The sequence below is a fragment of the Canis lupus genome, chromosome 18, assembly GCF_048164855.1.
Source record: "Canis lupus baileyi chromosome 18, mCanLup2.hap1, whole genome shotgun sequence".
Taxonomy (NCBI): Eukaryota; Metazoa; Chordata; class Mammalia; order Carnivora; family Canidae; genus Canis; species Canis lupus.
In genome coordinates this window covers 2,004,219-2,027,640 of record NC_132855.1, presented here as the reverse complement: position 1 = coordinate 2,027,640, position 23,422 = coordinate 2,004,219, and the positions used below count along the sequence as shown (strand labels likewise).

Genomic DNA, 23,422 nt, shown 5'->3' with positions numbered 1-23,422 from the left:
TAAAAGCACCTATGCTTTGTAATAACCAGGAGCTAACTGAGCTCAAACTCATGATCCCATTTAATCTGCTCAACAACCCAAGGAGGCAGGGTACTTTTATTATGCCTATTTTACAGGCCAGGAGACTGAGGCTGAAAGAGGCTAAGTAAATTATAGAAGCTCATGTAATAGCAAGTAGCAGACCCAGAATTTGAACCAAGATCCTTCTGACTAGAAAGCTCATAATGATACACTGACGCTTCATTCCCACAAGAGAGCCATTATTTAAAAAAAAAGAAAAAAAAAAACTGTTTAAAACAAAGACAGCTCTAGAAGTCATGAAAAATTATCTATTCAAGTAAGAGTTGGCGATTTATCAAGAAACACTCATAAAAAGGAAATCTCACAGTAGTTTAGCAAAATGGCTTTTAAGAAATTCTTAAAATATACGTGAACCATGCGAAATGTAGGGGAAATGGTAGACACAGGAGGAAAAGCAGGGCATGGAGTCACTCAGGGAATTTCTCAATAAAGAATTACACCAGTGCTAACCGAATCACAGGCTTACCTTTTCAGCACAGAGAAAATGACCAACGCCAAAGCTCTGAACATTTGTTTTGAGAGTGCGCCATTTATTCCATCCCCTCTACCTCAGAAATTGTAGCACTTACCTCTCTCTGGAAAAAATTCCAAGCGTGAGTAAGCCACCGGTATCGAGGTAAGCCATAATTTGTCATTCTGGCTTTCAAGGTGACCATGTCAGACCACTGCACTGGCACCTGGAGACAACCAACGAAACATCAACAACTGGAACCCACCAACACACAAACGTCAACGGCGCACACGCTCATACACCTACTGGGAATGTACCGCAATTAGCAAATACTATTCTAAATTTATATTTGTGTGTGGCCTAATTAAGCTTCAAGGTTATTAGCTATTGATTAGCCAATCTCTGTGTGCAGATGTTTACAGTAAAGGAGGAAGTTCTTTACATGAAGCAAAAAAAAAAAGCAACATCAGTGAATGCCAAGATCCAGCTGAAGGAACCCACAAAACAAGCAGTTTACTGTGCATCCTGCAGATCCAGCTGACGGGCTCCTTGTAACACACGATCCCCGCCCAGAAATGCCCTTGGATTTGATTTCATAACGCTATGGAGCTGGTCTTTGAATTGACTGCAGACAGTAGGACTAAGATAAAGGGATGAGACTTAAGAAGGGAAAGAACTCAACTCAGGTCAAGCCTTGCTCCAGAATATGTAACTATCTTCCCCCAAATTGGACCCTGGACGCATGCTGGAATTTTAGGAGGAATACCTCTCGAATTAAAGCACATTTTGTGCTTCCGGTCTCAAGTCACCTAGCACGGTGTCCCTTAATCATGACAGAGCTTCAGGTACATGACACAACAGCCGGCCCGAAACCCCGTCATCCTATTGAGCAGCTTCATCTATGGTGCCCGGGGGAGCTGACGCACATGTGGAACCAGGTTCAGGGCGCGTAACCTCTGACCTGCGCAGTAACACAGACATGCTTAGCCAAGCAAGCTGGCACCAACTCAAGATCAGGACTATTCTGTGAGCTTATTTTAAAAACTGCAGTATTGGGGCATTCCCGGTGACTCAGCGGTTTAGTGCCACCTTTAATCCAGGGTGTGATACTGGAGACCCGGGATCGAGTCCCACATCGAGGTCCCTGCATAGAGCCTGCTTCTCCCTCTGCCTGTGTGTGTCTCTCTCTCTGTGCCTCTCATGAATAAATGAAATCTTTAAGAAAAAAAAAAAACTGCAGTATCGGGGCGTCTGGGGGGCTCCGCAGTGCAGCCTTGGCCTTCAGCTCAGGGTGTGGCCCCGGGGTCCCGGGATCAAGTCCCCCGCTGGGCGCCCCACAGGGAGCCTGCTTCTCCCTCTACCTGTGTCTCTGCCTCTCTCTCTGGGTCTCTCATGAATAAATAAATAAAAATCCTTAAAAAAATAGTATCAATAGAAGTAGTTTAAAAATTTGAGCACACAAGGTCTTCGTTGTTTTCGGTTGTTCATTTTCTTCTCTACTACTTGGAAATGTACCTACAAAAGAAAACATGCCATGCCGACCCTTGGGCACCCAACTTTGTTGCCCTCAAAATGGTCGTGTTCACATAGTTTCAATCAAGTTCTGGGAACTAAATCAAAACTCAAGCTACTCACTATAAATTATCACTCATATTCTTTTGAGTATGAAATAAATAGAAACAAAGTAAATCTCTAGAAATTTATCATCCAGAACAGCTAACATTACTGGCAAATTTTTCTAAAGAAGGAATAATGAACAGGAGGTGAGGATGTATAAACGACAGAAGTAAGGGGGAAACAGACTGATGTCCAATCTCCTGATTTGGTTATTAGAACAGTCTGATTTCAGATTGTATTTTACAAAACAAATATGAGTTGTTTCCCTCTTGTAACCACAATCCATGGGAGACCAAATATGGCAAGACACAGAGGAGATGGTTGAGGTTCTGGCACAAAATCCTGTGATTTGGCCATAAGGGAAAACACACTTACTGGCTTCTTGCATGGAACAGCTAAGAACACAAAGCCCATTCTATGCAAAGGCTGGGTTCTGCAAAATTTGGCAGCTAATAAACTTTAATGGCACTTTTCATTCACACTGCTATTAGTGCAAAAGCAATAAAAAAAAAAAAAAAAAAATCCCTGACCAACTTTTTTTCCAAAGGACCATTTTCCACATTTCACTCTCGAAACAGCTCCAACAGCTCTTGCATTATCCTGGTGACTTAATGGGGGAAGATTTACATCAGTATCCTAGGTTACTAGGTTCCTACGCCTACAGTGGCCTAGGCACCCACTCCAAAGGGCTGGCACCGTGCACCCACTTAGTACCACCGTGTGACCAGGAAGACGTTTGCAGACTGCCCCTAACGGAATAGAAGTATCTTCTGGATTTATGTTTATATGAGAATCAAGGCATTTCCTTTCAATACCTTAAATTAATTCATCTACTTGTTATAACTTAGGAGATTCATCAGAGAACAGGATGGCATAAAAACTATACAAACCGTTTTAAAACCCACAGAAAATAAACTCATTCCTAAACCCTTTTATTTATCAAAAGGAACATGATCAAAGGTCATTAATTAGGGCGGCCGGATGGCTCAACGGTTTAGCGCCGCCTTTGGCCCGGGGCGTGACCCTGGGACCTGGGATCGAGTCCCGCATCGGGCTCCCTGCGTGGAGGCTGCCGCTCCCTCTGCCTGGGTCTCTGCCTCTCTCTCTCTCTCACTGTGTGCCTATCATAAATAAATAAAAATTAAAAAAAAAAGTCATCAATTAAATGCCTACGATCTATTGCTTGAATGTCAAGGAGATACATGTATTTTCTGGAAACAGGAAAAAATCAGAAGCGACCACCTCTTTATCAATAAAACACAGCAGCCGAGTGTGGAACCAACTCCTCTTCACCCCCCGGAGTGTACCATGTTCCTAGGGATGGATGGACCCGGGATTCTCGGAGACAGCAACATGCATCGCCCCTTGAACAGGAGACTTCCCAAGTCTCCGACTTTTTTGTTAAGCGAGTCCGAGCTCGCCCTGACTTTCCAGCTTGTGGGAGAAGGAAATCGCCGTCAATTCTCTCTGGCTCGCGGAGCGTGGACCGGCAGAGCGCGCAGCCCCCGGCGGTCTGTCCTCTCCGCCCAGAATTCAGACCCGGCCCGACGGCGGCGGACTCCCCAGCCCTTCCAGAACCTTCCCGCCCCCAGCGACCCCCCCCCCGACGGACGCGGGCTGACTGAGCGCTCCTCGGGCCCCTGGAGTCCGCGCGCGGGGCCTGCGCTGAGCGGACGCCGCGGCCCAGGCGCGACCCCGGGTCCCCTCCCTCCGCCTGGGTCTCGGCCTCTGGGTCTCTCTGGGTCTCTCATGAACGAATAAAGTCTTTTATAAATAAATAAATAAAAAATAAACAAACAAATAAATAAATAAATAAATAAATAAATAAAGATCCCCGGTGGCTCAGAACAAATAAAGTCTAAATAAATAAATAAACAAATAAATTAAATAAATAAATAAATAAATAAATAATAAAATAAATAAAAAATAAAAAATAAAATAAAATAAAATAAAATAAAATAAAATAAAATAAAATAAAATAAAATAAATAAAATAAAATAAAATAGGGATCCCCGGTGGCTCAGCGGTTAAGCGCCGCCTCGGGCCAGGCCGCGACCTCGGGTCCCGGATCCAGCAGGGAGCCCGCTCCTGCTCCTCCGTCTGCCGGGGTCTCGGCCTCTGGGTCCCTCTGTCTCTGGGTCTCTCATGAATAAATAAATAAAATCTTAAAAAAAGAAAAAAAAAAAGAAAGCAAGCTCCTAGACTCACCTCTTCGAAGCTCCTACGTGTTCAAGTACCCGGGACACTGGGCGGGCGGCGGAGGCCCAGGCCCGCCCCTCACGGCCGCCCGAACCCCCCCCCACCCCCCCGACCCTACCCCGGCCGCGCCAGCGTCCCCCGCAGCCCGGGCCCAGGAGGCGGCGGCGGCCAGGACGGCGGGCGTGACGCGGACGGAGGCCTCGCGTGGGCGACCCCGGGGGGCACGTGCAGCCGCCGCGCGACGGCGACCCTCCAGGCGGGAAGCCTCGGCGCCTCGGCCCCACGCAGCCCCACGCGCCCACCCCCAGTCGTGAGGCGCAGGCCGGCCGAGCGCGGAGGAGCCGTCCCGGGCCGAGCCTCCGCCCCGGGCGCCGCCGGCTGAGGTAAGCGCGCAGCAGCGGTGCAGCCGCGCCCAAGGGACGGCCCCGCTGCCCTGGGCTCCCCGCCAGGCCCCAGGCTCCGCCCCTCTCCGGACCTTAGGCCCCAGGCTCCGCCCCCCGCCCCGCCAGGCTCCGCCCCCCGCCAGGCCCCAGGCTCCGCCCCCCGCCCCGCCAGGCCCCAGGCTCCGCCCCCTCCAGGCCCAAGGCCTCAGGCCCTGCCCCCCCAGGCCCCAGGCTCCGCCCTCCGCCGGGCCCCAGGCTCCGCCCCCCGCCAGGCCCCAGGCTCCGCCCCCCCGCCAGGCCCTAGGCCCCAGGCCCCGCCCCGTCCCAGGCTCCGCCCCCCTCCCCGCCAGGCCCCAGGCTCCAGCCCCCTCCAGGCCCTAGGCCTCAGGCTCCACCCCCCGCCCCGCCAGGTCCCAGGCTCCGCCCCCACCCCGCCAGGCCCCAGGCTCCGCCCCCCGCCAGGCCCCAGGCTCCGCCCCCCGCCCCGCCAGGCCCCAGGCTCCGCCCCCTCCAGGCCCAAGGCCTCAGGCCCTGCCCCACCAGGCCCCAGGCTCCGCCCTCCGCCAGGCCCCAGGCTCCGCCCCCCCGCCAGGCCCTAGGCCCCAGGCCCTGCCCCGTCCCAGGCCCCGCCCCGTCCCAGGCTCCAGCCCCCTCCAGGCCCTAGGCCTCAGGCTCCACCCCCCGCCCCGCCAGGTCCCAGGCTCCGCCCCCACCCCGCCAGGCCCCAGGCTCCGCCCCCCGCCAGGCCCCAGGCCCCGCCCCCCGCCAGGCCCCCCTCCCCCCGCCGCCTCAGGCCGCAGGGCGCCGCCAGGCGAGGAGCCGTGCTGTGGGCCGCCCGCCGCCCCGCGGACCGGACCGGACCGGACCGGACCGGACCGGGTGCAGCGCGCAGAACGCCGCAGTCGCCGCGGCCACCGGCGCTCCTCACGCGGGAAGCACATGTCGGCGCTCGAGGTAAGGGGCGGCGGCTGGGGGGCGCCGGGCGGCGGGCCCTGACCAGGCCCGGGTCTGTCCCTGCCCCGCCCGAGCCGCAGCCCCACTCGGTGCGACCGCGCACACGGCCCAGGGACCCCATTCGGGTGAGTGGCCGCGTGCCCCGATGACCCAAAGTCCCCGTCCCACAGGCCGAGCCCGACGTGGCCCCGGGTCGGACTCCGGCCCCTTGAGCTCACCATGATCTCCTGCTCGTAGGTCCAAACGCCACACGCCAGTTCCACACAGAAGATGACCAGCAAACTTCCGAAGTACTGCGGGGAACAGAGCAACGGGCTGTTAGAGAGTGGAGAGAAGGGGTCACCGTGACGCGGCCGCCAGGAGCCAGAGGCACTACCCAGGAGGCGCCCCCGGCCGCGTGGCAAGCGGCGGCAACCTGAGAGCCGTGTGCAGACGGCACCTGCCGGTCCCCCAGACGCCACGGGACTGAGCCGTGTGCAGACGGCACGGGACCGGCGGTCCCCCAAAGGCTACGGGACAGACGGTCTCCCCAGAGGCCACGGGACGGACGGTGCCCTAGAGGCCCACGGGACAGACGGTCCCCCAGAGGCCACGGGACGGACGGTGCCCTAGAGGCCCACGGGACCGGCGGTCCCCCAGAGGCCACGGGACGGGACGGACGGTGCCCCAGAGGCCCACAGGACGGGCGGTCCCCTAGAGGCCCACAGGACAGACAGTGCCCCAGAGGCCCACAGGACGGGCGGTCCCCTAGAGGCCCACAGGACAGACAGTGCCCCAGAGGCCCACAGGACAGACGGTCCCCCAGAGGCCCACGGAACGGGCGGTCCCCCAGAGGCCACGGGACTGACGGTGCCCCAGAGGCCCACAGGATGGGCGGTCCCCCAGAGGCCACGGGACCGGCGGTACCCCAAAGGCCACGGGACAGACGGTCTCCCCAGAGGCCACGGGACAGACGGTGCCCCAGAGGCCCACAGGACAGGCGGTCCCCCAGAGGCCCACGGGACGGACGGTGCCCCAGAGGCCCACAGGACGGGCGGTCCCCCAGAGGCTACGGGACGGATGGTCCCCCAGAGGCCCACGGGACAGACGGTCCCCCAGAGGCCCATGGGACCGGTGGTCCCCCAGAGGCTACCAGTGGTCCCCCAGAGGCCCATGGGACCGGCGGTCCCCCAGAGGCTACCAGCGGTCCCCCAGAGGCTACGGGACGGATGGTCCCTTAGAGGCCCATGGGACTGATGACTCGCCAGCTCGTCCGGGGCCTCGCAAAGGGATGGGGCACCTCCTCTTACAGGTGACAGGGTGAGCCCAGACCACGTGAGCTGCTCAAGACCGTGCACTGTGCATGGGTGGGGGGCTGGGGGGGCGCTGTACCCTGGGCCCGTCCTGAGGCGCATGTGCCTCTGCAGAAGGCAAAGTGTGAGAGGCACGGGCTCTGCACTAATTCCAGCAGAAACAAGCCCCTGCTTTCAGGTTCCTCGCTTCTCAGGGGTCGCTGGGTCAGCGTGGGGGCCCTGGGCTCGAGCTCCCTGACCAAACCCTTCTGCCAGAGGGGCCGCTCCCCAAGGGCAGCAGCTGACTGTGCCCCTCCGTACCTAGCAGGTGCTCCACACACACCTGGCCCAGAAAACAACAGCCGAAAGCAGAGCGGAGTGATGCCACAGGGAGAGGCTGGGCGCCAGGGGCTGCCTTGGGCAGGCCACCTTCACCAAGGTCATTTTTAGGGTGAGTCAATAATGCCAGGTGCAAGGCTGCCTTCCCGGGAAGCCAGGAGCGCGGGAGGGGGTGCGCTGGGCACGGGCAGCATATGTGGGCGAGGACCATAGTATGACGAGCCAGCTCTCCAGGGGTGGCAGAAAGGATTTCGGGTTTCATTCTAAGTGTGATAAAAATCCAGCAGCATGCCACACGGTCTGACAACATTATAAAAACACGATTCTGGCTGTTTTATTAAAAACAAACAAACAAACAAAAAAAACCTGTAGGCGAGCAAAGATGTGATCGGGCATCTAAATAAAAAATTGGTCTAGGACTAGGGTGGCAGCAGGGAAATGGGGGGGCGGGGAAATAGATTGATGGAGGCTGGTGAGCCATCAAAACGTGAACGCTGAGCTGCTCTGCTCCTGACGTTTGCCAAGAAAGGAGAGGAGGAAATAAAAGATGTAGAAAATTGGGCTCTTTTTCCACTACTTCCAGGCTCTATCCCTATGACTTAAAAGTATAAATCACTGCTATTAGTGTTAATTGGATTCCTTCATATAAAAAAATTAATAATATATATAGCTACACAATGTCTCAGATAATAACACAGTTTGACAATAAAAATTGGATTAGAAGATAAAGTAATATTTTCTTAAGGGAAGCACATTTGACAAGCGCTTTTATTTTCAATATGTGCAGTACTCCTGGTCAGTTTCAGTCTACTCAAATCTCATTGCCTTAAAGATCTTAGGCCTAAAATGATGACCAGAAGAAATATTGTGAACACAGTACTCCAGGTCAGGTTTTCTGCAAACTCTCTTTAGTGGCTTGTTGAAGAGATTTCTAGACATGAGCAATACTATACAAAGAGACCAAACAATCATCATAAGCTGGATCAATGTTTTCCTACCTTTGATAAGATCCTACGAGAGAGTAAAGCTCCCAAGAAACATTACACTATGGGATATTTTTGTTTTCTCAAATCCCTAACCTAAGTTACTTCCAACACTGACGTCTGGTTACGATGAACACCAAAGCAGACCTGGAAAGGCAAGACATCCCAAAGTAAAACATAGATGTGGCCGCTGGGGCTGGTCAGAAGGTAACTTTCCGTGGCCTTGGGGATCACCAGGCAGGTGTTCTGGGTTGATTCCATATCCCTGTAAGTCCCACTTGAGTCACCTCTCTTGTTTCGTGCCTCCTGGAGTCACTGGCCAGTTAATGATGTCTGTGCTGCAGCAGCAGAAAGGCCCCAAGCACAGAGCCAAGGGCAAAGTGCCCAGATGTGAGCAGTACTCGCAACACCTGAGTAACCGCCAGGCCTATGGATCCAAGAGGTGCAGTAGCCAATGCGTGAGAGCCCCTCCGACTTCTTACAGCCAGATTTGCAACGGGTCAGTGACACCAGAGCTTAGGCAACCCCAGGAATGCATAAAATACATGGAACTAAAGCAATCTCTCATTAAAAACTCAAAACTGGGGATCCCTGGGTGGCGCAGAGGTTTAGCGCCTGCGTTTGGCCCAGGGCGCGATCCTGGAGACCCGGGATCGAATCCCACATCGGGCTCCCGGTGCATGGAGCCTGCTTCTCCCTCTGCCTGTGTCTCTGCCTCTCTCTCTCTCTCTCTGTGTGTGACTATCATAAATAAATAAAAATTTAAAAAAAAAAAAAAAAAACTCAAAACTGAGGGGCACCTGAGTGGCACAGTCAGGTGAGCATCCGACTCTTGACTTCAGCTCAGCGTCGTGAGATCACGTCGTGCGCGTAAGACTCCGTGCCCAGGGTGGAGTCTGCTGGAGATTCTCTCTCTCCATCCCTCCTCCCTCTCTTCCTCTCTCTCTCTCTCTCTCTCTCTCTAATAAATCAATCTAAAACAAAGAAAACTCCAAAAAACCAGAAACTCAAAACTGAGATGATCCATTTTGGGAAGGAGGGTGTCCATATATGTTGGACACTCTTTTTAACTCTGGGGAAAGGCTAAAATGTTTTTTTTTATCTGCAGATGTCCAGTGATGTCGTTTGAGGCATGTCCTTCCATATAAAATGGTTCTTCTGTCTTTATCCTACTTATACTCAAGAGCACAGATTTTATTTGACCTTTGAATTGAAAATAAAGTTTCATCAACATTCTAAAACTTTCTTGGGTCAAAGTAAGTCTGGAATTTATATTCTCGCAAACAATGCAGCAGCTTCGTGGTCAGCTGCCATGGCTTTGTTACCATGGTGTGGGCTTCATGCATCCAGTCTTCCAATTCCAGGGAAGACACAAAATGCCAAAATGCATTGTTAACACAACACACGGAGATCATTTACCCCTACTTTTTCTTTTCCGGCGAGCTCCAAGTCCTCAATGGTCATCCTCATATTGACTATTGTCCAGGGAATCACTCTACCACTATTTCGCTTAAGGGCTGGACCTGCGTGAAGGCATCTGCTAATGAGTAGTTTCAACAGGACAAAGCTGGCGAAGAATAAGAAACAGGTGCCACCGACATCTGCTATGACAAAGTGCATGCACGCGTCCTGCTGCAGCGGGAGGCCATGGGGGGGGGGGAGCCTGGGAGCACAGGAACAGGTGTGCAAATGGCCCTGCCGCGCAGCCCGCACACCCCCGCTGGGGAGAGGTGTGTGCCCACCCGACATGCACACATGCAGCCCGCCTCCTCGGTGCCGTCCTCCCTTACGAAGAGCTCAGACTCTGAGGACTGAAGTCAGACCCACTCGTGAAGGCAATCTGTGACCTCTGGCAAATCGCTCCCCGTCTGTCTGCTCCTCTGAACGGGAGACACAAAGAGCCTTCTTCGCTGTCACCATCAAGGCTCAGGTGATACGTGGGGAAGCGGTCTGAATGCTCTTTGAATTTCAAGTTCGTATGACACACACGAAAGTTGTCCCGAACCATCAGCAACAGTGTCTCCCGCCGCCAGCCGGCGGTCTCCCCCGGCAGGGCCCGTGAGCTGCATCCTTATCACAGTCCTGCAGCCCTTCCTCCCTCCTTCCCCCCTCCTTCCCCCTCCTTCCTCCTCCTTCCTCCCACCTTCCCTCTTCCTTCCTCCAACCTTCCCCCTTCTTCCCTCCTTCCCCCCTTCTTCTTTCCCCCTCTTTTCCCCCTCCCCTTTCCCCCCTCATTCACCCTCCTTCTTCCTCCTTCCTCCTGCCTTCCCCCTTCCTTCCCCCTCCTTCTCCCTCCTTCTCCCTTCCTTCCTCCATCTTTCCCCCTTCTTCCTCCCTCCTTCCCCTCTCCTTCTCCCTCCTTCCTCCTCCTTCCTCCTGCCTTCCCCCTTCCTTCCCCCCTCCTTTCCCCTCCTTCCCCCTTCTTTCCTCCTTCCTCCCTCCTTCCCCCTTCTTTCTCCTCCTTCCTCCTGCCTTCCCCCCCTTTCCTCCATCCTTCCCCCATTCTTCTCCCCTCCTTCCCCCTCCTTCCCCACTCCTTCCTTCTGCGGGCAGCCAGGTGCCCCCGCCTGCTGTGCACCGGGCCTCCGAGACTCTGGCCTTGCACCCCGCTCGCTGGCTGCCTCACACACTGCCAGACCACCGGTTCTGGCTGCCTGGGATCCTGTCCATAAACATTATTTTATCCCCAGGAAGTACCCATCCCTAGGCGGGACAGATCGCACAGCAAGCCAGCAATAAATGTCTGGTGGATATAACGACCAGTTTACCAACTAAAAAGACCCATTTCAAATTTCCTTGAGATTCTCAAATTTGAGCTGACTTTCTAACACTTGACTCCCTCTGACTTCTGCTTATATATTTAAAGAAATTTAAACACTGTGTTTTACTATTGTCTTCCTCGTGGATCATTCTATGATAATTCAGTGTGTCTTTAAACACTTGGGACAACCTAACCAAGCTAAAGAAAAGGAGCAATGCAGACTCCCCCTACCCTGCCTTTCCCTGGCTACTAACGACTAAACATTTCAAACAAATGAAGAATGAGAAACTGTGTGTTTATACAAGGAAATGAGAATGTGATCATTTGCATGATGAACTATTTTATTTGCTTTAAAAATTGTTCAATACTCAGTTCCTTAAAATAGCTAAGTTCCTCTACTATAGTTAAACTAAAATTTGCGTCCTACAAATCCATGTTATCTTTAAGCACACAGTCATGAAAAAAAACTGCGTCAAATAAAGCAAGGAGACAATAGGACACACCTCCCAAGCGATGCAATTAATTAGTGATTTTTTTTTCCACAAAATCTCTCAAGCTGAGAGTAATTACCTTCAGTTAAAAAAATGAGAGCCCTCACTGGGTTGGATAAAAGATCAGATAAAATGCTGTATGTAGGGCAGCCTGGGTGGCTCAGCGGTTTAGCACCGCCTTCAGCCCAGGGCCTGATCTTGGAGACCTGGAATTGAGTCCCACATTGGGTTCCCTGCATGGAGCCTGCTTCTCCCTCTCCCTCTGCCTCTGCCTCTGCCTGTGTCTGTGTCTCCGCCTCTTTCTCTCTCTCCATCTCCCATTAATAAACAAATAAAAAAATCTTAAAAAAAAAAAAAAAGCTGTATGTGAAATTGGCTCTTTTTAAACCAGACAGATGAGGGGCCCCTGGGGGGCTCAACGGTGGAGCATCTGCCTTTGGCTCAGGCCATGACCCCGGGGTCCTGGGATCGAGTCCCTCATCGGGCTCCCTGCACCGAGCCTGCTTCTCCCTCTGCCTGGGTCTCTGCCTCTCTCTGTGTCTCTCATGAATAAACAAATAAAATCTTAAAAAAAGAAATAAACTGGACAGATGAGAAGAACATGGGCTCTGAAACAAAGCAGCCGTGGCTTACAGATTCTGGCTCCCGTACATATCAGTTGGATGAACTCGGGCAAACATTAGGAGCCTCAGGCTCCTAATCTGTAACATGGGAATGTTAAAAATCACCTTGCGGTGCGGTGCTAAGGATTCAATCAGGAGGAGTGCTGCTGTGGAGTAAGCACTAGTAGGAACTATGTTGTAGCATCTGTCGGAATAAAGTCACCGAGGACAAGAGGCATCCTTGTGGCCTAAACACTCACCATGCTGACAGGCATGGGCCACGTACCTGAGGCCAAGTTCTAGAATAGGTGTGCCGCGCCCAGAGGATGAGGCAAGAACCGCTGTGTGTCTCCTTCAGCCAGTGGCACTCCCGCTAAGGACATCCAGTCCCACCAGCTATTTGATAAAAGCCTCACTATCCCTACCCAGTCAGGATATGGCTGGTATCTTTCCAAACATCTTTATTAGGAAGCGAAGCAGGAAGTGGTGGGTGGGGAGCCCAACTTCTTTTTCAAAAGAAGATCAGTGTGTTATTTTACGCTAAGACTGGCCACAAAATGGTAAGAAGGCGTCGGTTAACCACTCCCTGTGTCCGCTGGAAAGTATTTGAGGAGGAAGAGGGGGACATGGAATCCCACCTTCCTATTCAAGACCTTGGAGACTTGGAGGTAAATGCATCCCCCCCCACCCCCGGAGACACGGCGGGAGGGGGGGTAGTCCCCACTAGTAAAGGGAATTGCGTCTCGTGATATGTATACAGACCAAACAGTAAAATCTCAAGGAAGGCTTTTCCTAAAGAGACATTTATTTATAAAAGTGAGTTGGTTCCCTGATACTACCCACCCCAGGATTTCCTCCTAAAGAAAGCAGATTAATAAACATATGCCCCTATCCCTTTTCCCTCCTGAAATTTCGCTAAAACAAAAATAAAGGGTTTTTTTTGTTTGTTTGTTTGTTTGTGTTTTTTAAAGGCCTCAGCCTCGGGGTAAAGGAAAAGGAGACAAGTATAGTTTGGAAGGCGCGAATTTCTCCACAGTCCCTCAAAAGCTGAAGGCTTAAGCAGTCGTGGGAAAAGTGGCAAACCCCAGAACGCCCCAGACGCTCGGGCCCTGGCAGCTGGGATACCTCCGGACGAGGACGAGCGAGGGCTGAAAACAGAAGCACCTGCCGCCAGCCAGGGGCCCTTCCCGGGCCACCGATACGCAAGTCGGGCATCTGTCCTCTGGAGACAGGAAAACAGAGTCTCGGGACTGGGGACGCTAGAAACGGTAAAGGACGTCCCGGGAAACCAAGTCAGAGGTCAGATGTACAGAGCTTTGCCACAAAGATTCAAAACTCCAGCCGAAACAAAATAAGCACTGGATTTCTAGCCGAATCCTAGAAGCTAAAGGCCAGGGAGGAATGTCTTCAATATCTGGAGGGAAAAAATGATTTCTAACCTAAGATTCCATAGCAATTAAAATCCCCATGGAAAGGCCAACAAAGCCACGTTTAGCCACATGGGCTTTTAAGGATCCATCCCCGCCGTACACTTCTTCAGAGAACTACTGGAAGACGGGCTCCCTAGAGTGTGAGACCCAACAGAAAAGGACTATGACTTGGGATCCAGAAAACAAGGAATCTAAAACAAGAGAGAGGCAAGAGGAAACCCCAGAATGGTAGCAATGGGATAGTTCGTGATGGCAAGGCTTCAGCCAGCCTGGACTGGAGTGGGTCTAGAATGTTCTGAGACATATTTCTTAAAAAAAAAAAAAATCAATAGAATGCCCCAAACATTTGAATTTATAAAGAGAACACCAGAGTGAGTGTAGAGTTGAATCAGACAGAAATACATAGAAAATAGTTACTGATTCCAAGAAAAATAAAGTATTATTCCAGAAAGAAAAATCAAACCCAGTACTTTCCCTGGCCCAGCTGTGAATAGTATTTACATAGTTATAATCTTAAAGACCGATCTCTCCAGAATGAGGACATTTCCGTATTGAGGTGTGATGGGAAGCCTGCACCCGAGGAGGGGGCATGGAAGCAGGAAAGGGTCCAATTTCCTAAGTTCTTCATCACAAGAAGTCAACGGACAGCGCTTAAAACTCAACCCGAAAAGAATGAGAAGAGTTACATAAATATGAGACTTCGAGATGGGGAAGCAAATTCCAAGGGAATCGGCTAAAACAAAATTGAAAGCGCTGCCTCTCAGAGTGGAAAATGGGAGGGTGAGGGACTACTGTTTCTCCTAAGAAGGCTTCAAGAATTAAATTAGCTGTGAATTATGAGGCACTCTGGTAAAAGTAAAAGCAAAATTAGAACAAGCAACAGTCCCCCTGACGCCTTGACACCAAAGAGAAGGAGGCTGGAGGTGGAAGGATTATCTATATTTCATACAGAAAAGGTTATTCAAAAGGCTGAAAATTATAAGCAGCCCAATTATACTTCGTGGTTACTGGAATTAAGAGGGGTGGGTGGCAACTGGAAACATCGTGCTCAGGTGCTGTCGTCCTTTGCTAGAGGCACCTCCAGTAGCTGGAATCGGAGTGCTACGGCGAAATACCGAAGGTGTATCCTGAAACGGGACTGACGGGCCCAGCCAGGGGCCTCCTTTTTCACTAGGCCCCGTTTGGCAATTTAGATCTCTCCTGTGGCGCTGCTCATTAGAACCACGCATACGGTCCGCCTAAATCCGTTTAGGTTGCATTATTTTCCATGACAGTTCATTTCGGTCACAAAATTACGAAGCTTAGAACTGTTTCGGACAATTTCATTCATGACGGGGGCCTGGGTCTCACTCCCTTTGCGGAGAGGTATATACGTTGGTACATTCAGGTCTGGTGAGTATATGACATCAGAGCATATAAAAGTGTACTGAGGGCGGCCCGGGGGGGCTCAGCGGTTTAGCGCTGCCTTCGGCTGGGGGCCAGGATCCTAGAGACCCAGGATGGAGTCCCACGTCGGGCTCCCCCAGGGAGCCTGCTTCTCCCTCTGCCGTGTCTTTGCCTCTCTCTCTCTCTCTCTGTCTCTCAGGAATAAATAAATAAAATCTTTTTAAAAAAAAGTGTATTGAAAGTGTGTAAAAGACCTGGTACAGGGATCCCTGGGTGGCGCAGCGGTTTGGCGCCTGCCTTTGGCCCAGGGCGCGATCCTGGAGACCCGGGATCGAATCCCACGTCGGGCTCCCGGTGCACGGAGCCTGCTTCTCCCTCTGCCTGTGTCTCTGAGCCTCTCTCTCTCTCTCTGTGACTATCATGAATAAATAAATAAAATCTTTAAAAAAAAAAAAAAAAAGACCTGGTACACTCATATAACTATATATGCAAATACGTGTATGTGAGTGCATACACACACAGATATGCTCGCACAGGTAATTTACTGTGGCAGAGATTTACGTGCACTATATAATTTACTCCTTAAAAAAATATTACAAAAGTTGGGGCGCCCGGGTGGCTCAGGGGTTGAGCATCTGCCTTAGGGCTCCCTGACGGGGTCCTGGGATCGAGTCCCACGTCAGGCTCCCTGCAGGGAGCCAGCCTGCTTCTCCCTCTGCCTGTGTCTCTGCCTCCCTCTGTGTCTCTCACGAATAATTAATAAAATATTTTTTAAAATATTACAAAAGCATCATTAACTCTACTTTTTAGAAAGAGAAAATGGAGCCACAGGTACATTCACGCACAGCTGACAGGCAGCAGACCAGTATGTTTTCCAGAGCGCAGGCTCTGAAGCCACACATCCTGGATTCGGCCCCAGCTTTACGCCTCTCACCACCACTTAACTTTTCTGCATTTCAGTGTCCTCCTCTGTCAAATGAGGATGACCGCAGTGCCCGCCCCCCCCCCCCCCCCCATAGCGTGGTTCGCAGAATTTAAGGAGTCAGGACAATGTGAAACACATGCCAGTGGCCGGCATGTGGTACGCGCTCTCTCAGGGATGGTGCTGCTGGTGTTCGCGTTACCTCATCTACTATCACTGGGTCCCCAGCTTCTGAACACACTCACATGTGTGTACACAAAACCTTTCTTATCTTCGAGCTGATGGGGAATGACTTAAAACCTTATGTTCCTATCTTTGATCTTTCCTAGTTGGGAGAAAAGAAAAAAAAGACCACCAATAATATAAAAACTTCAAGGATGGCAAAAAAAAATGTCTTCCCACCTAGGATGGCTGGTTAAAGGCACAAATACTGCTTCAATTGCTACCTAAAATCCTTGACAGGTTATATTAAAAATTCCATCTTTTCTTTTTATGTTTTGAATTTCCCTTAAGTCAGTAAGATCAGCTTCTTTCCAGTAGTGAAATTAATTTTTCTCCTTATTCACATTTTACAATTTTATAATGAAGTCTGGTGTCATGCAGCCAATGAGTACTTAACTGTTCATTAAACAGAACTTAGACAAAAGCTCTTATAAATGAAAGTGCTCTATTTTCCTGTTACATCTCTAACGCTTTGCTCTTCATAACCAAAAGGAATAAGATTTCTGAGAAAGTGATATTTGTTTTTGTATAAAAGATCGAATGATCTTCACTTTTGGGAAAACAGATTAATTCTAAATTTTTCATTTCTAACATTTATCAGCCTGCTTAATAAAAACATAAAAGCAATCTGTCCTGACAAAGCCTGTCAATGTACTGAGTGCTTAAATTTGGAGCGTGTTAAATTTTATAAATAGTTGAGAAATATATGAAAAAATCTTTTTTATTATATGAAATAATGTATGAAAATAAGAGCATTTTTATAGAAAATATATTATCTGAATACAAAACTTCCATCTTCATTTTATCCAGCTTTACAGAGAGAGGACTCAGATACGTAGCATGTAAAAGAAACAAAAAACCCTAAAACCCAACCTACCACAAATAGACCAGGTACCTATTTTCCAACCTGCTTTTCTATATACACGCCAACTGGAAAATAATTTTTACACTGAAACAAAATGTGATGTTTTTATGTAACTTTCCCCGTAGAAGCAAGCAAACAGTCACACAAGCATCACAGAATACTTTTAGTAAAAATATATTTCAACAAGAGAAAAGTAAAAATCATAAACACTGTGGAAGTTAGTTTAACCTGCTGCTCTCTTAATTTATAACTAAAAACCCAGGTCGTTCTATCATAAGGAACAGTCAAAATAATTTGAGGCCAGAAAAGTCATATTCGCTTATCTTGGAAAATTAGTACAACCTGAGATTCACCTCCCTCCAAATAAAAATGATTTCAAGATGTAACATACTTTATGGGACGTTTTAATGTTTTTTTAAAACACGGTGCCTTCTGACTCCCATCTACGTGCTACATACTCAGCACTTTTAATAAACAAAAAGTCTGATTAAAAGCCTGCATTCGTGAAATGATAGATGATAAACTCCAGTCTCTACCCTGTCAAATACTAAACTCTGCAAGCCTTCAGTGCTAAGTGTCTCTATGTCAGTTGTTTATTTTTCCTTTCCTGGTGATTGGAGGTTTAAAAATATTATATTACTTATAGTTAGTAAATAAGAGAATTCCAGTGCCAAATATTTGTACAAGATAATGGAACAGCCGACATTCTGTTAAGAATCCACTGGGACTAAACGACCAACAGTCCAAGAGTACTTGCTGCTTAAAATACACCCCCGCACAAAGCGGCTCTTTCAGCCTGGGCCCGGCACCGTGTCACGGGCCCGGTACTTTCTGACGGCCCATTCATTATTCGCCGTGTCCCGCGTCTTTCTACAAATCCTTCAAAGAAAAGGCAACGCTAAATATCCTTTTCAGAATCACAAATGGAACGAGATCGGTCTACCTTGGGAAGAAGCCAGAACCACAAACCAGTCTTTAAAGAAACACAGGCCAGTAACTCCTGAGCCCGAGCAGAGATTCCAGGCAAGGTCTGAAGACCCGGGCACGCTAATGGCCCCTGTTCGTGTTTATGTTTGAATAAATAGAGAAGAACGTCTCTAATCACACATCTTGATTCACGCTCCCCTTCGATTTTGCCGACGCCGCAAGCTCGGGCCGGTGTCTCCATCAAGGATGTGGCCGAAGTGCCAGTCTGTACGTGTGGCCTCAGGCCCTGTCCGAGGTGCCGGAGAAGGAGAAGGGGCCCCTCCGGAGTGGGAGCCAGCGCCGGGGCCCACGGCTACACCTCCGCAGGGGAGGCGCTAAGGGGCAGGCGGCGAAGGGTCAGCCGGGGGCCGCAGGCCCGGCTGTCTCCCAACGTGCGCGGGGGTACCGGCCTGACCAGGCCTTGTACGTAGCACGGGGCCCATCCCCTGAATTCGAGACAGCGGGTCCCATCACCAGACCCCCGGCTGCAAAGTGCAACTAGGAAGGAGCCTTGGGGGCAGCTCAGCGCTTAGGGCCGCCTTCGGCCCGAGCTGTGACCCCGGGGTCCTGGGATCGAGTCCCACGTCGGGCTCCTTGCATGGAGCCTGCTTCTCCCTCTGCCTGGGTCTCTGCCTCTCTCCCTCTCTCTGTGTCTCTCATGGATAAATAAATGAAATCTTAAAAAAAAAAAAACAAAAAACAAAAAACGGAAGGAGCCTTGGAAATACCCTAAGCAAAAAGAGCCAAAAGAACACCAACCTCCATTCTCACCCAGGCTGTGCCTCTCACTCAGACCTGACCAAATGCAGCCAGATGCCTCCCCAAAACAAGAGGGGCAGGGGTTCATTATAGCAGACACCTGTATGACAACGTCGTTTACAAGACAACAGGTTAGGAAACTGGAGATTTTAAGAGACGATGTTTTATTGGTTGGGAAGAGAATTTATACATTAACATCACCCAGTAACTTTTGGACCTAACTTTAACTCTAACGTCTGCAAAAGTATCTCCTTCTAAATCCCAGTCTTTCAATCATTTGACCCTTATTTTCAGATAGGCGCTGTAACTTATTTTTGTAGGTTCTCCAGAATAACCACAAATGCTATTTGATAAAAAGAATGAAAATAAAGTGTTTCCTTGAAATGGTAGGTTCTCCAGAATAACCACAAACCCTATTTGTTAAAAAGAGAATGAAAATAAAGTGTTTCCTTGAAAGGGTACAAATCCATGTATAAAAATATTTATTACAAGTACAGAGGTTTGTTGCTGTTTTTTTTCTCCTGTTTTGATAAATCTATTCAAGTAAAAGCACTTTCTTCTTGAGCGAAAAATATATCTTCTTCCTTAAAAGAAGAAAGTAGATGAACATACCTCCATTCACAGCCACGCTCAATGTTCAGGGAAAGAAAACCCTGTGAAACATGATAAAATCTTTCCGCTCTCACCAAAGTCGTTCGAACATCCATAGTTCAGTCTAACTGATAGAAGGAATAGTTTGGATTCAATAGCATGAATCACGAACGATTTTAAACAAGAACTATCTGAGCTGTAGCGGCGCTGGAGAGTAGAGATCCCCCAAGACCTGCTTATCAACAGACCGATGATTATGGGAAGGGAGCACATCCATTATCGGTGGGTAGATGCTTCATAGGCTTGAAAAGTTTGTTCTCGACCAAGTTAATGACTCAGTCGTTCATGGAACCTCCCCACACCCCCCCCCACCCCCGAGGCTGGAAAACTGGGGCTGCCCGTCCTCCGCAGAACTACCTTCTATCCTTTTGGCTCAGGGATCCTTGAACCTGGCCTGTCCCCCTAGGGGCACCTTCGCCCAGCACCCTGCTTCCCCGGTGCCCACGTCAGCGTGATCACCGTATTTTTGCTGTGACACCTCAACCAAACATTGTCCACATTAACAAACATTTTCCTTTTTTTTTAATGATAGACACCTGAAAAAAATTCTAAGACCTAAGATAAGACTTCCCCACCTGAGCACCTTTATTTATTCATCAGTGAAAAACACACTATTAGAATCAAGCATGTCCTATACTGTCTCATATCATTTAAAAGAGGTTCTCCGAGGGGCCCTTAGGGTGGCTCAGTCGGTTAGGCATCAGACTCCTGATTTCTGCTCAGGTCGTGATGTCAGAGTCGTGAGATCGAGCCCCATGTCGGGCTCCTCGCTCAGGGTGGAGTCTGCTTGAGATTCTCTCTCTCTCTCTCTCTCTTTCTTCCCCCCACCCCTGCGCATGTGCTCTAAATAAATAAATAAAATCTTTAAAACAAACAAACAAACAAAACGTTTCTGTAAATGTGAAGCTGCTTGAGCCCAGAGTGGTGACACCAGGCAGCGATTTTCTCCCAGGTAAATGGGCAGGAGGCTCAGCAACTGGCAAGGACAGATGTGCCACCAGCGTTAGGGAGCAAAAGACAGACCCCATGACTCTTAGGCTCACAGTGTGCACGACACGCTCACACAGACAGTGCCCAGCCCGCGTGCCCCGCTCCAAACACATTGGGGGCTTCCGAGTCTTGGCACGGTTGCCCTCTCCACCAGCCTTCCAGCCTTTAAAATACTTTCATAGCACAAAAAGAAAACTTTTAGAATTAAGATATTCTAATTATGAAGGCAAACCTTTCACGGTTTCACTAAATGCTCCATCCACAGGGTCCACTCAGGTGTAAACCCTGCACAGAACTGGCAATCTTAAAATATTTTGAATGCTTGCTTCCCAGAAGAGCCACGGAAAAAAAGTCATATTTTCACTTAATGAGAAACAATTCCTACGCTGGTAAGTATCATCTAAGAACAATCTTACCTTTGTTAAGGACAGTATTTCAAAAATGTCTTTATAGTGGTCATCATTTTGAGGAAATTTGTAGTTTTGAAATTCTAAAGTTTGAAAACTAAAACAGCGGTGATCTGAAGAAAATGCAGCGATAACCACTTATTTTAGAATGACTCAGATACGTTGCTCAACGGAGGTACTAAGTGATAGGACGGCCGTGTTTCTACATTTCAAATAAAATTTAAATTAGCGTTTCTGTCCTGTGAGCTGAGGAGATTCGTTTTAACCCGAGCACATCACCAGGGCCTGTTATCACCCTTTATCGGAAAAAAGGGAAAAATATATGGATCGCGATCCTGAAAAAGTGTTTTGAATTTATGCGATTTCATGAAATACGCCGTAACTTTGATTCACAGACTATTATTTCATCGTGGACTTCACGAGACACTGCATATAAAGTATCAAACATCATTTTTTCTAGAAAGTGTCTCTAAAAGCTACTTCCCTCATTGGCCGAAATGACAACTCTCTCACTTTGTACCCGTGTTCCTCTGCCCTCCTGCTTTATCCCCGTACTCGCGGAGGCCTAGACGGCTATGCGGCTTAAATGAACATCGGCTGTTTCACGTTTGCCAGAGGAAGCCAACCAATGGGGGGGGGGGGGTGACGAGGCCCACCCCTTGGCTTCGCCTCCGAGGTGCACCTGCTGCGCCGGCGACCAGCTGGCCCCGCCGCACCCGCCAGCCGCGGGCTCGCACGGTGTTCGGTGAAGCAGCGCATGGAAATGTCTACGGAGGAAACACCAGACGACAGAGCTTAGGAACGCTACGGTCAGCAGTACAAAGGCTCGGACTCTTCTGCTTCGAACCGTGAAGCACAGAGTCCAGGACACTCAGCATCCCGTCCCGAGGGCCCCGACTCGGACGCGCTTCGGTTCCAGAAAGACAAGACACCTGCCGGGCGCCAAGGCACCGGGACCGGGAAACCGACGGGGCCCTGGGACCCGGCCCGGCCCGCCGCGCACGGGAGCGGCTGTGGAACCCGACCTCTGGGGCCAGGGAGGTCCCCATCGCCTTCCGTTCCCTCTGCCGGACACCTCTGCGAATTCGAGGACTAAATGTGAAACCGGAGCTTCCAAAGAATTCTGGGTCTCGTGGCACGAGAACCCGCGTGGATCGGAGAGCCGCGACCCGAGCACAGGAAAGGTGCCTCCCCCTAGAATAAGCCCTCACGGCTGATGTCAAGTACTGCGAGCGCTACTCCGCGTGCAGTCACGTTTGTCCAGACCTCCCGTCCAGCAGGGCCTCCGGATCAGCCACCTTGAGCCGGTCCCCACAGTCTGGGTCGGGACCCCAGCGGGGCTCCGAGGACCACTGAGTGGCCCCCAGCGGGGCTCACGGCCCCCAGCCCCCCACCCCCGTGCTAGACCAGCCCATCGGCTGTTCGCAGCCCGAGGACCCCGCAGGCTCTCCCACAAACGCCTTCACAACCGCGCTACGTCGTGCCCGTCTCACCCGCCGGGACACCACAGCACCCAGCTCTCGGGGCCCTCCCTGTGTCGCTGCACGCGCTTCGTGTTGTTCGAAAGCCCCTGGCTGCCCTTCTCCGCCACAGCCTCGGACACATTTTCAACACCTTTTCGAAACAGCTCATACGGACCCTCCTTCGAAACCTGCCAGAAGTTTCCAACCGCTCCTTATTCTGTGTCCCCACACTTTTTTTACGTATAACTTCAATACTGCAGTTCGCTTTATTTGTCTGGCTCCTTCCCTTTCCTCTTCGTACGTCCCGTGGCTAGCACTGATGGGCACGTGGCTTCGGCGTGGGGGGCGATGGGGATGGGAAGGGGGGAAAGGGAGAAAGGAATGGGAACCGGTTTCGGTTCTTTGGCAAAAGAAGAGGGAACTAAGGCAGAATTTTTAGAGTTCCCTTTACGATAAGGACATTAAAAGATTATATTTTTCAGGGCTAAATGACTAGCGAATGCCTTGCAATGACAAATGGAGCATATTTAAGTCTCACGGAGATACTCCTGGTGATGAGTCAAATGCGCTGGAGCAGGAGTGTGGTGGAGGGACAGGGACACAGGCCCGGGCTCCGGCAAGGACGGTACCGGCACGCTGGCGACGGCAACGGGCCGCCGCGTATCTCGGGGCGCCCTCGCCTCTCGGTACAGTACGGCCAACCACAGAAAGTCGCCGTATCTTCTGAGAAAACGGGGTAAACCGGTGAGCAGAGGCTGAAACCGCGATCAACCACATGCTGGACCTTGACCGAGAAACACAGTTGCTAGGCTATCGACCAAAATCATAAGCAGAAAAAAATAAAAATATTCAATGTAATAGTTTAACGTTAACTGAGTCGCTCATGACTAGCTATATAGTCATAAAACGTACAACTCCTCGGAAGAAAGCCTTAAACGGAGAGTCTGTAGAAAATCACTATTTAAAGATATTCCCGCTTTGCATTATGATTTCAACCCACAGAAAAAGCCAGAGGATGGTTAATTTCTTCATGGCCATTAAAAATTTACTTGATTTCCATTAAGAGAATCATTTCACATCTGATTCAATCACTGCATATTTTAAGAAAGCTTTACCAGTACCTCCGTATAATCGTTAACCATATGCAAATGTTCTGGAATAATGAAAATGGGAGGGAAAAAAAAAAACCTTCCCTCTGAAACACATGGTCCTTGGTCCTAAGCATGTGC

General features: G+C 50.3%; 1 protein-coding gene across 8 annotated transcripts in view; it reads right to left on the bottom strand.

Moving 5' to 3' along the window:
• The window catches only part of TSPAN12 (tetraspanin 12), an 86,581-nt gene that overhangs the window by 42,736 nt on the left and 20,423 nt on the right, over positions 1–23,422 (bottom strand). For all 8 annotated transcript variants that reach the window (XR_012010553.1, XM_072783311.1, XM_072783309.1 and 5 more), the window contains exons 5-6: positions 5,904–5,978; positions 651–758 (exon numbers count right to left, since the gene is read on the bottom strand). Coding sequence is in view for 7 of the 8 variants with exons in the window: in XM_072783311.1 (XP_072639412.1) it covers positions 651–758; positions 5,904–5,978 (183 nt within the window). In the remaining variant the exon portion in view is untranslated. The remainder of the gene's footprint in view (positions 1–650; positions 759–5,903; positions 5,979–23,422) is intronic.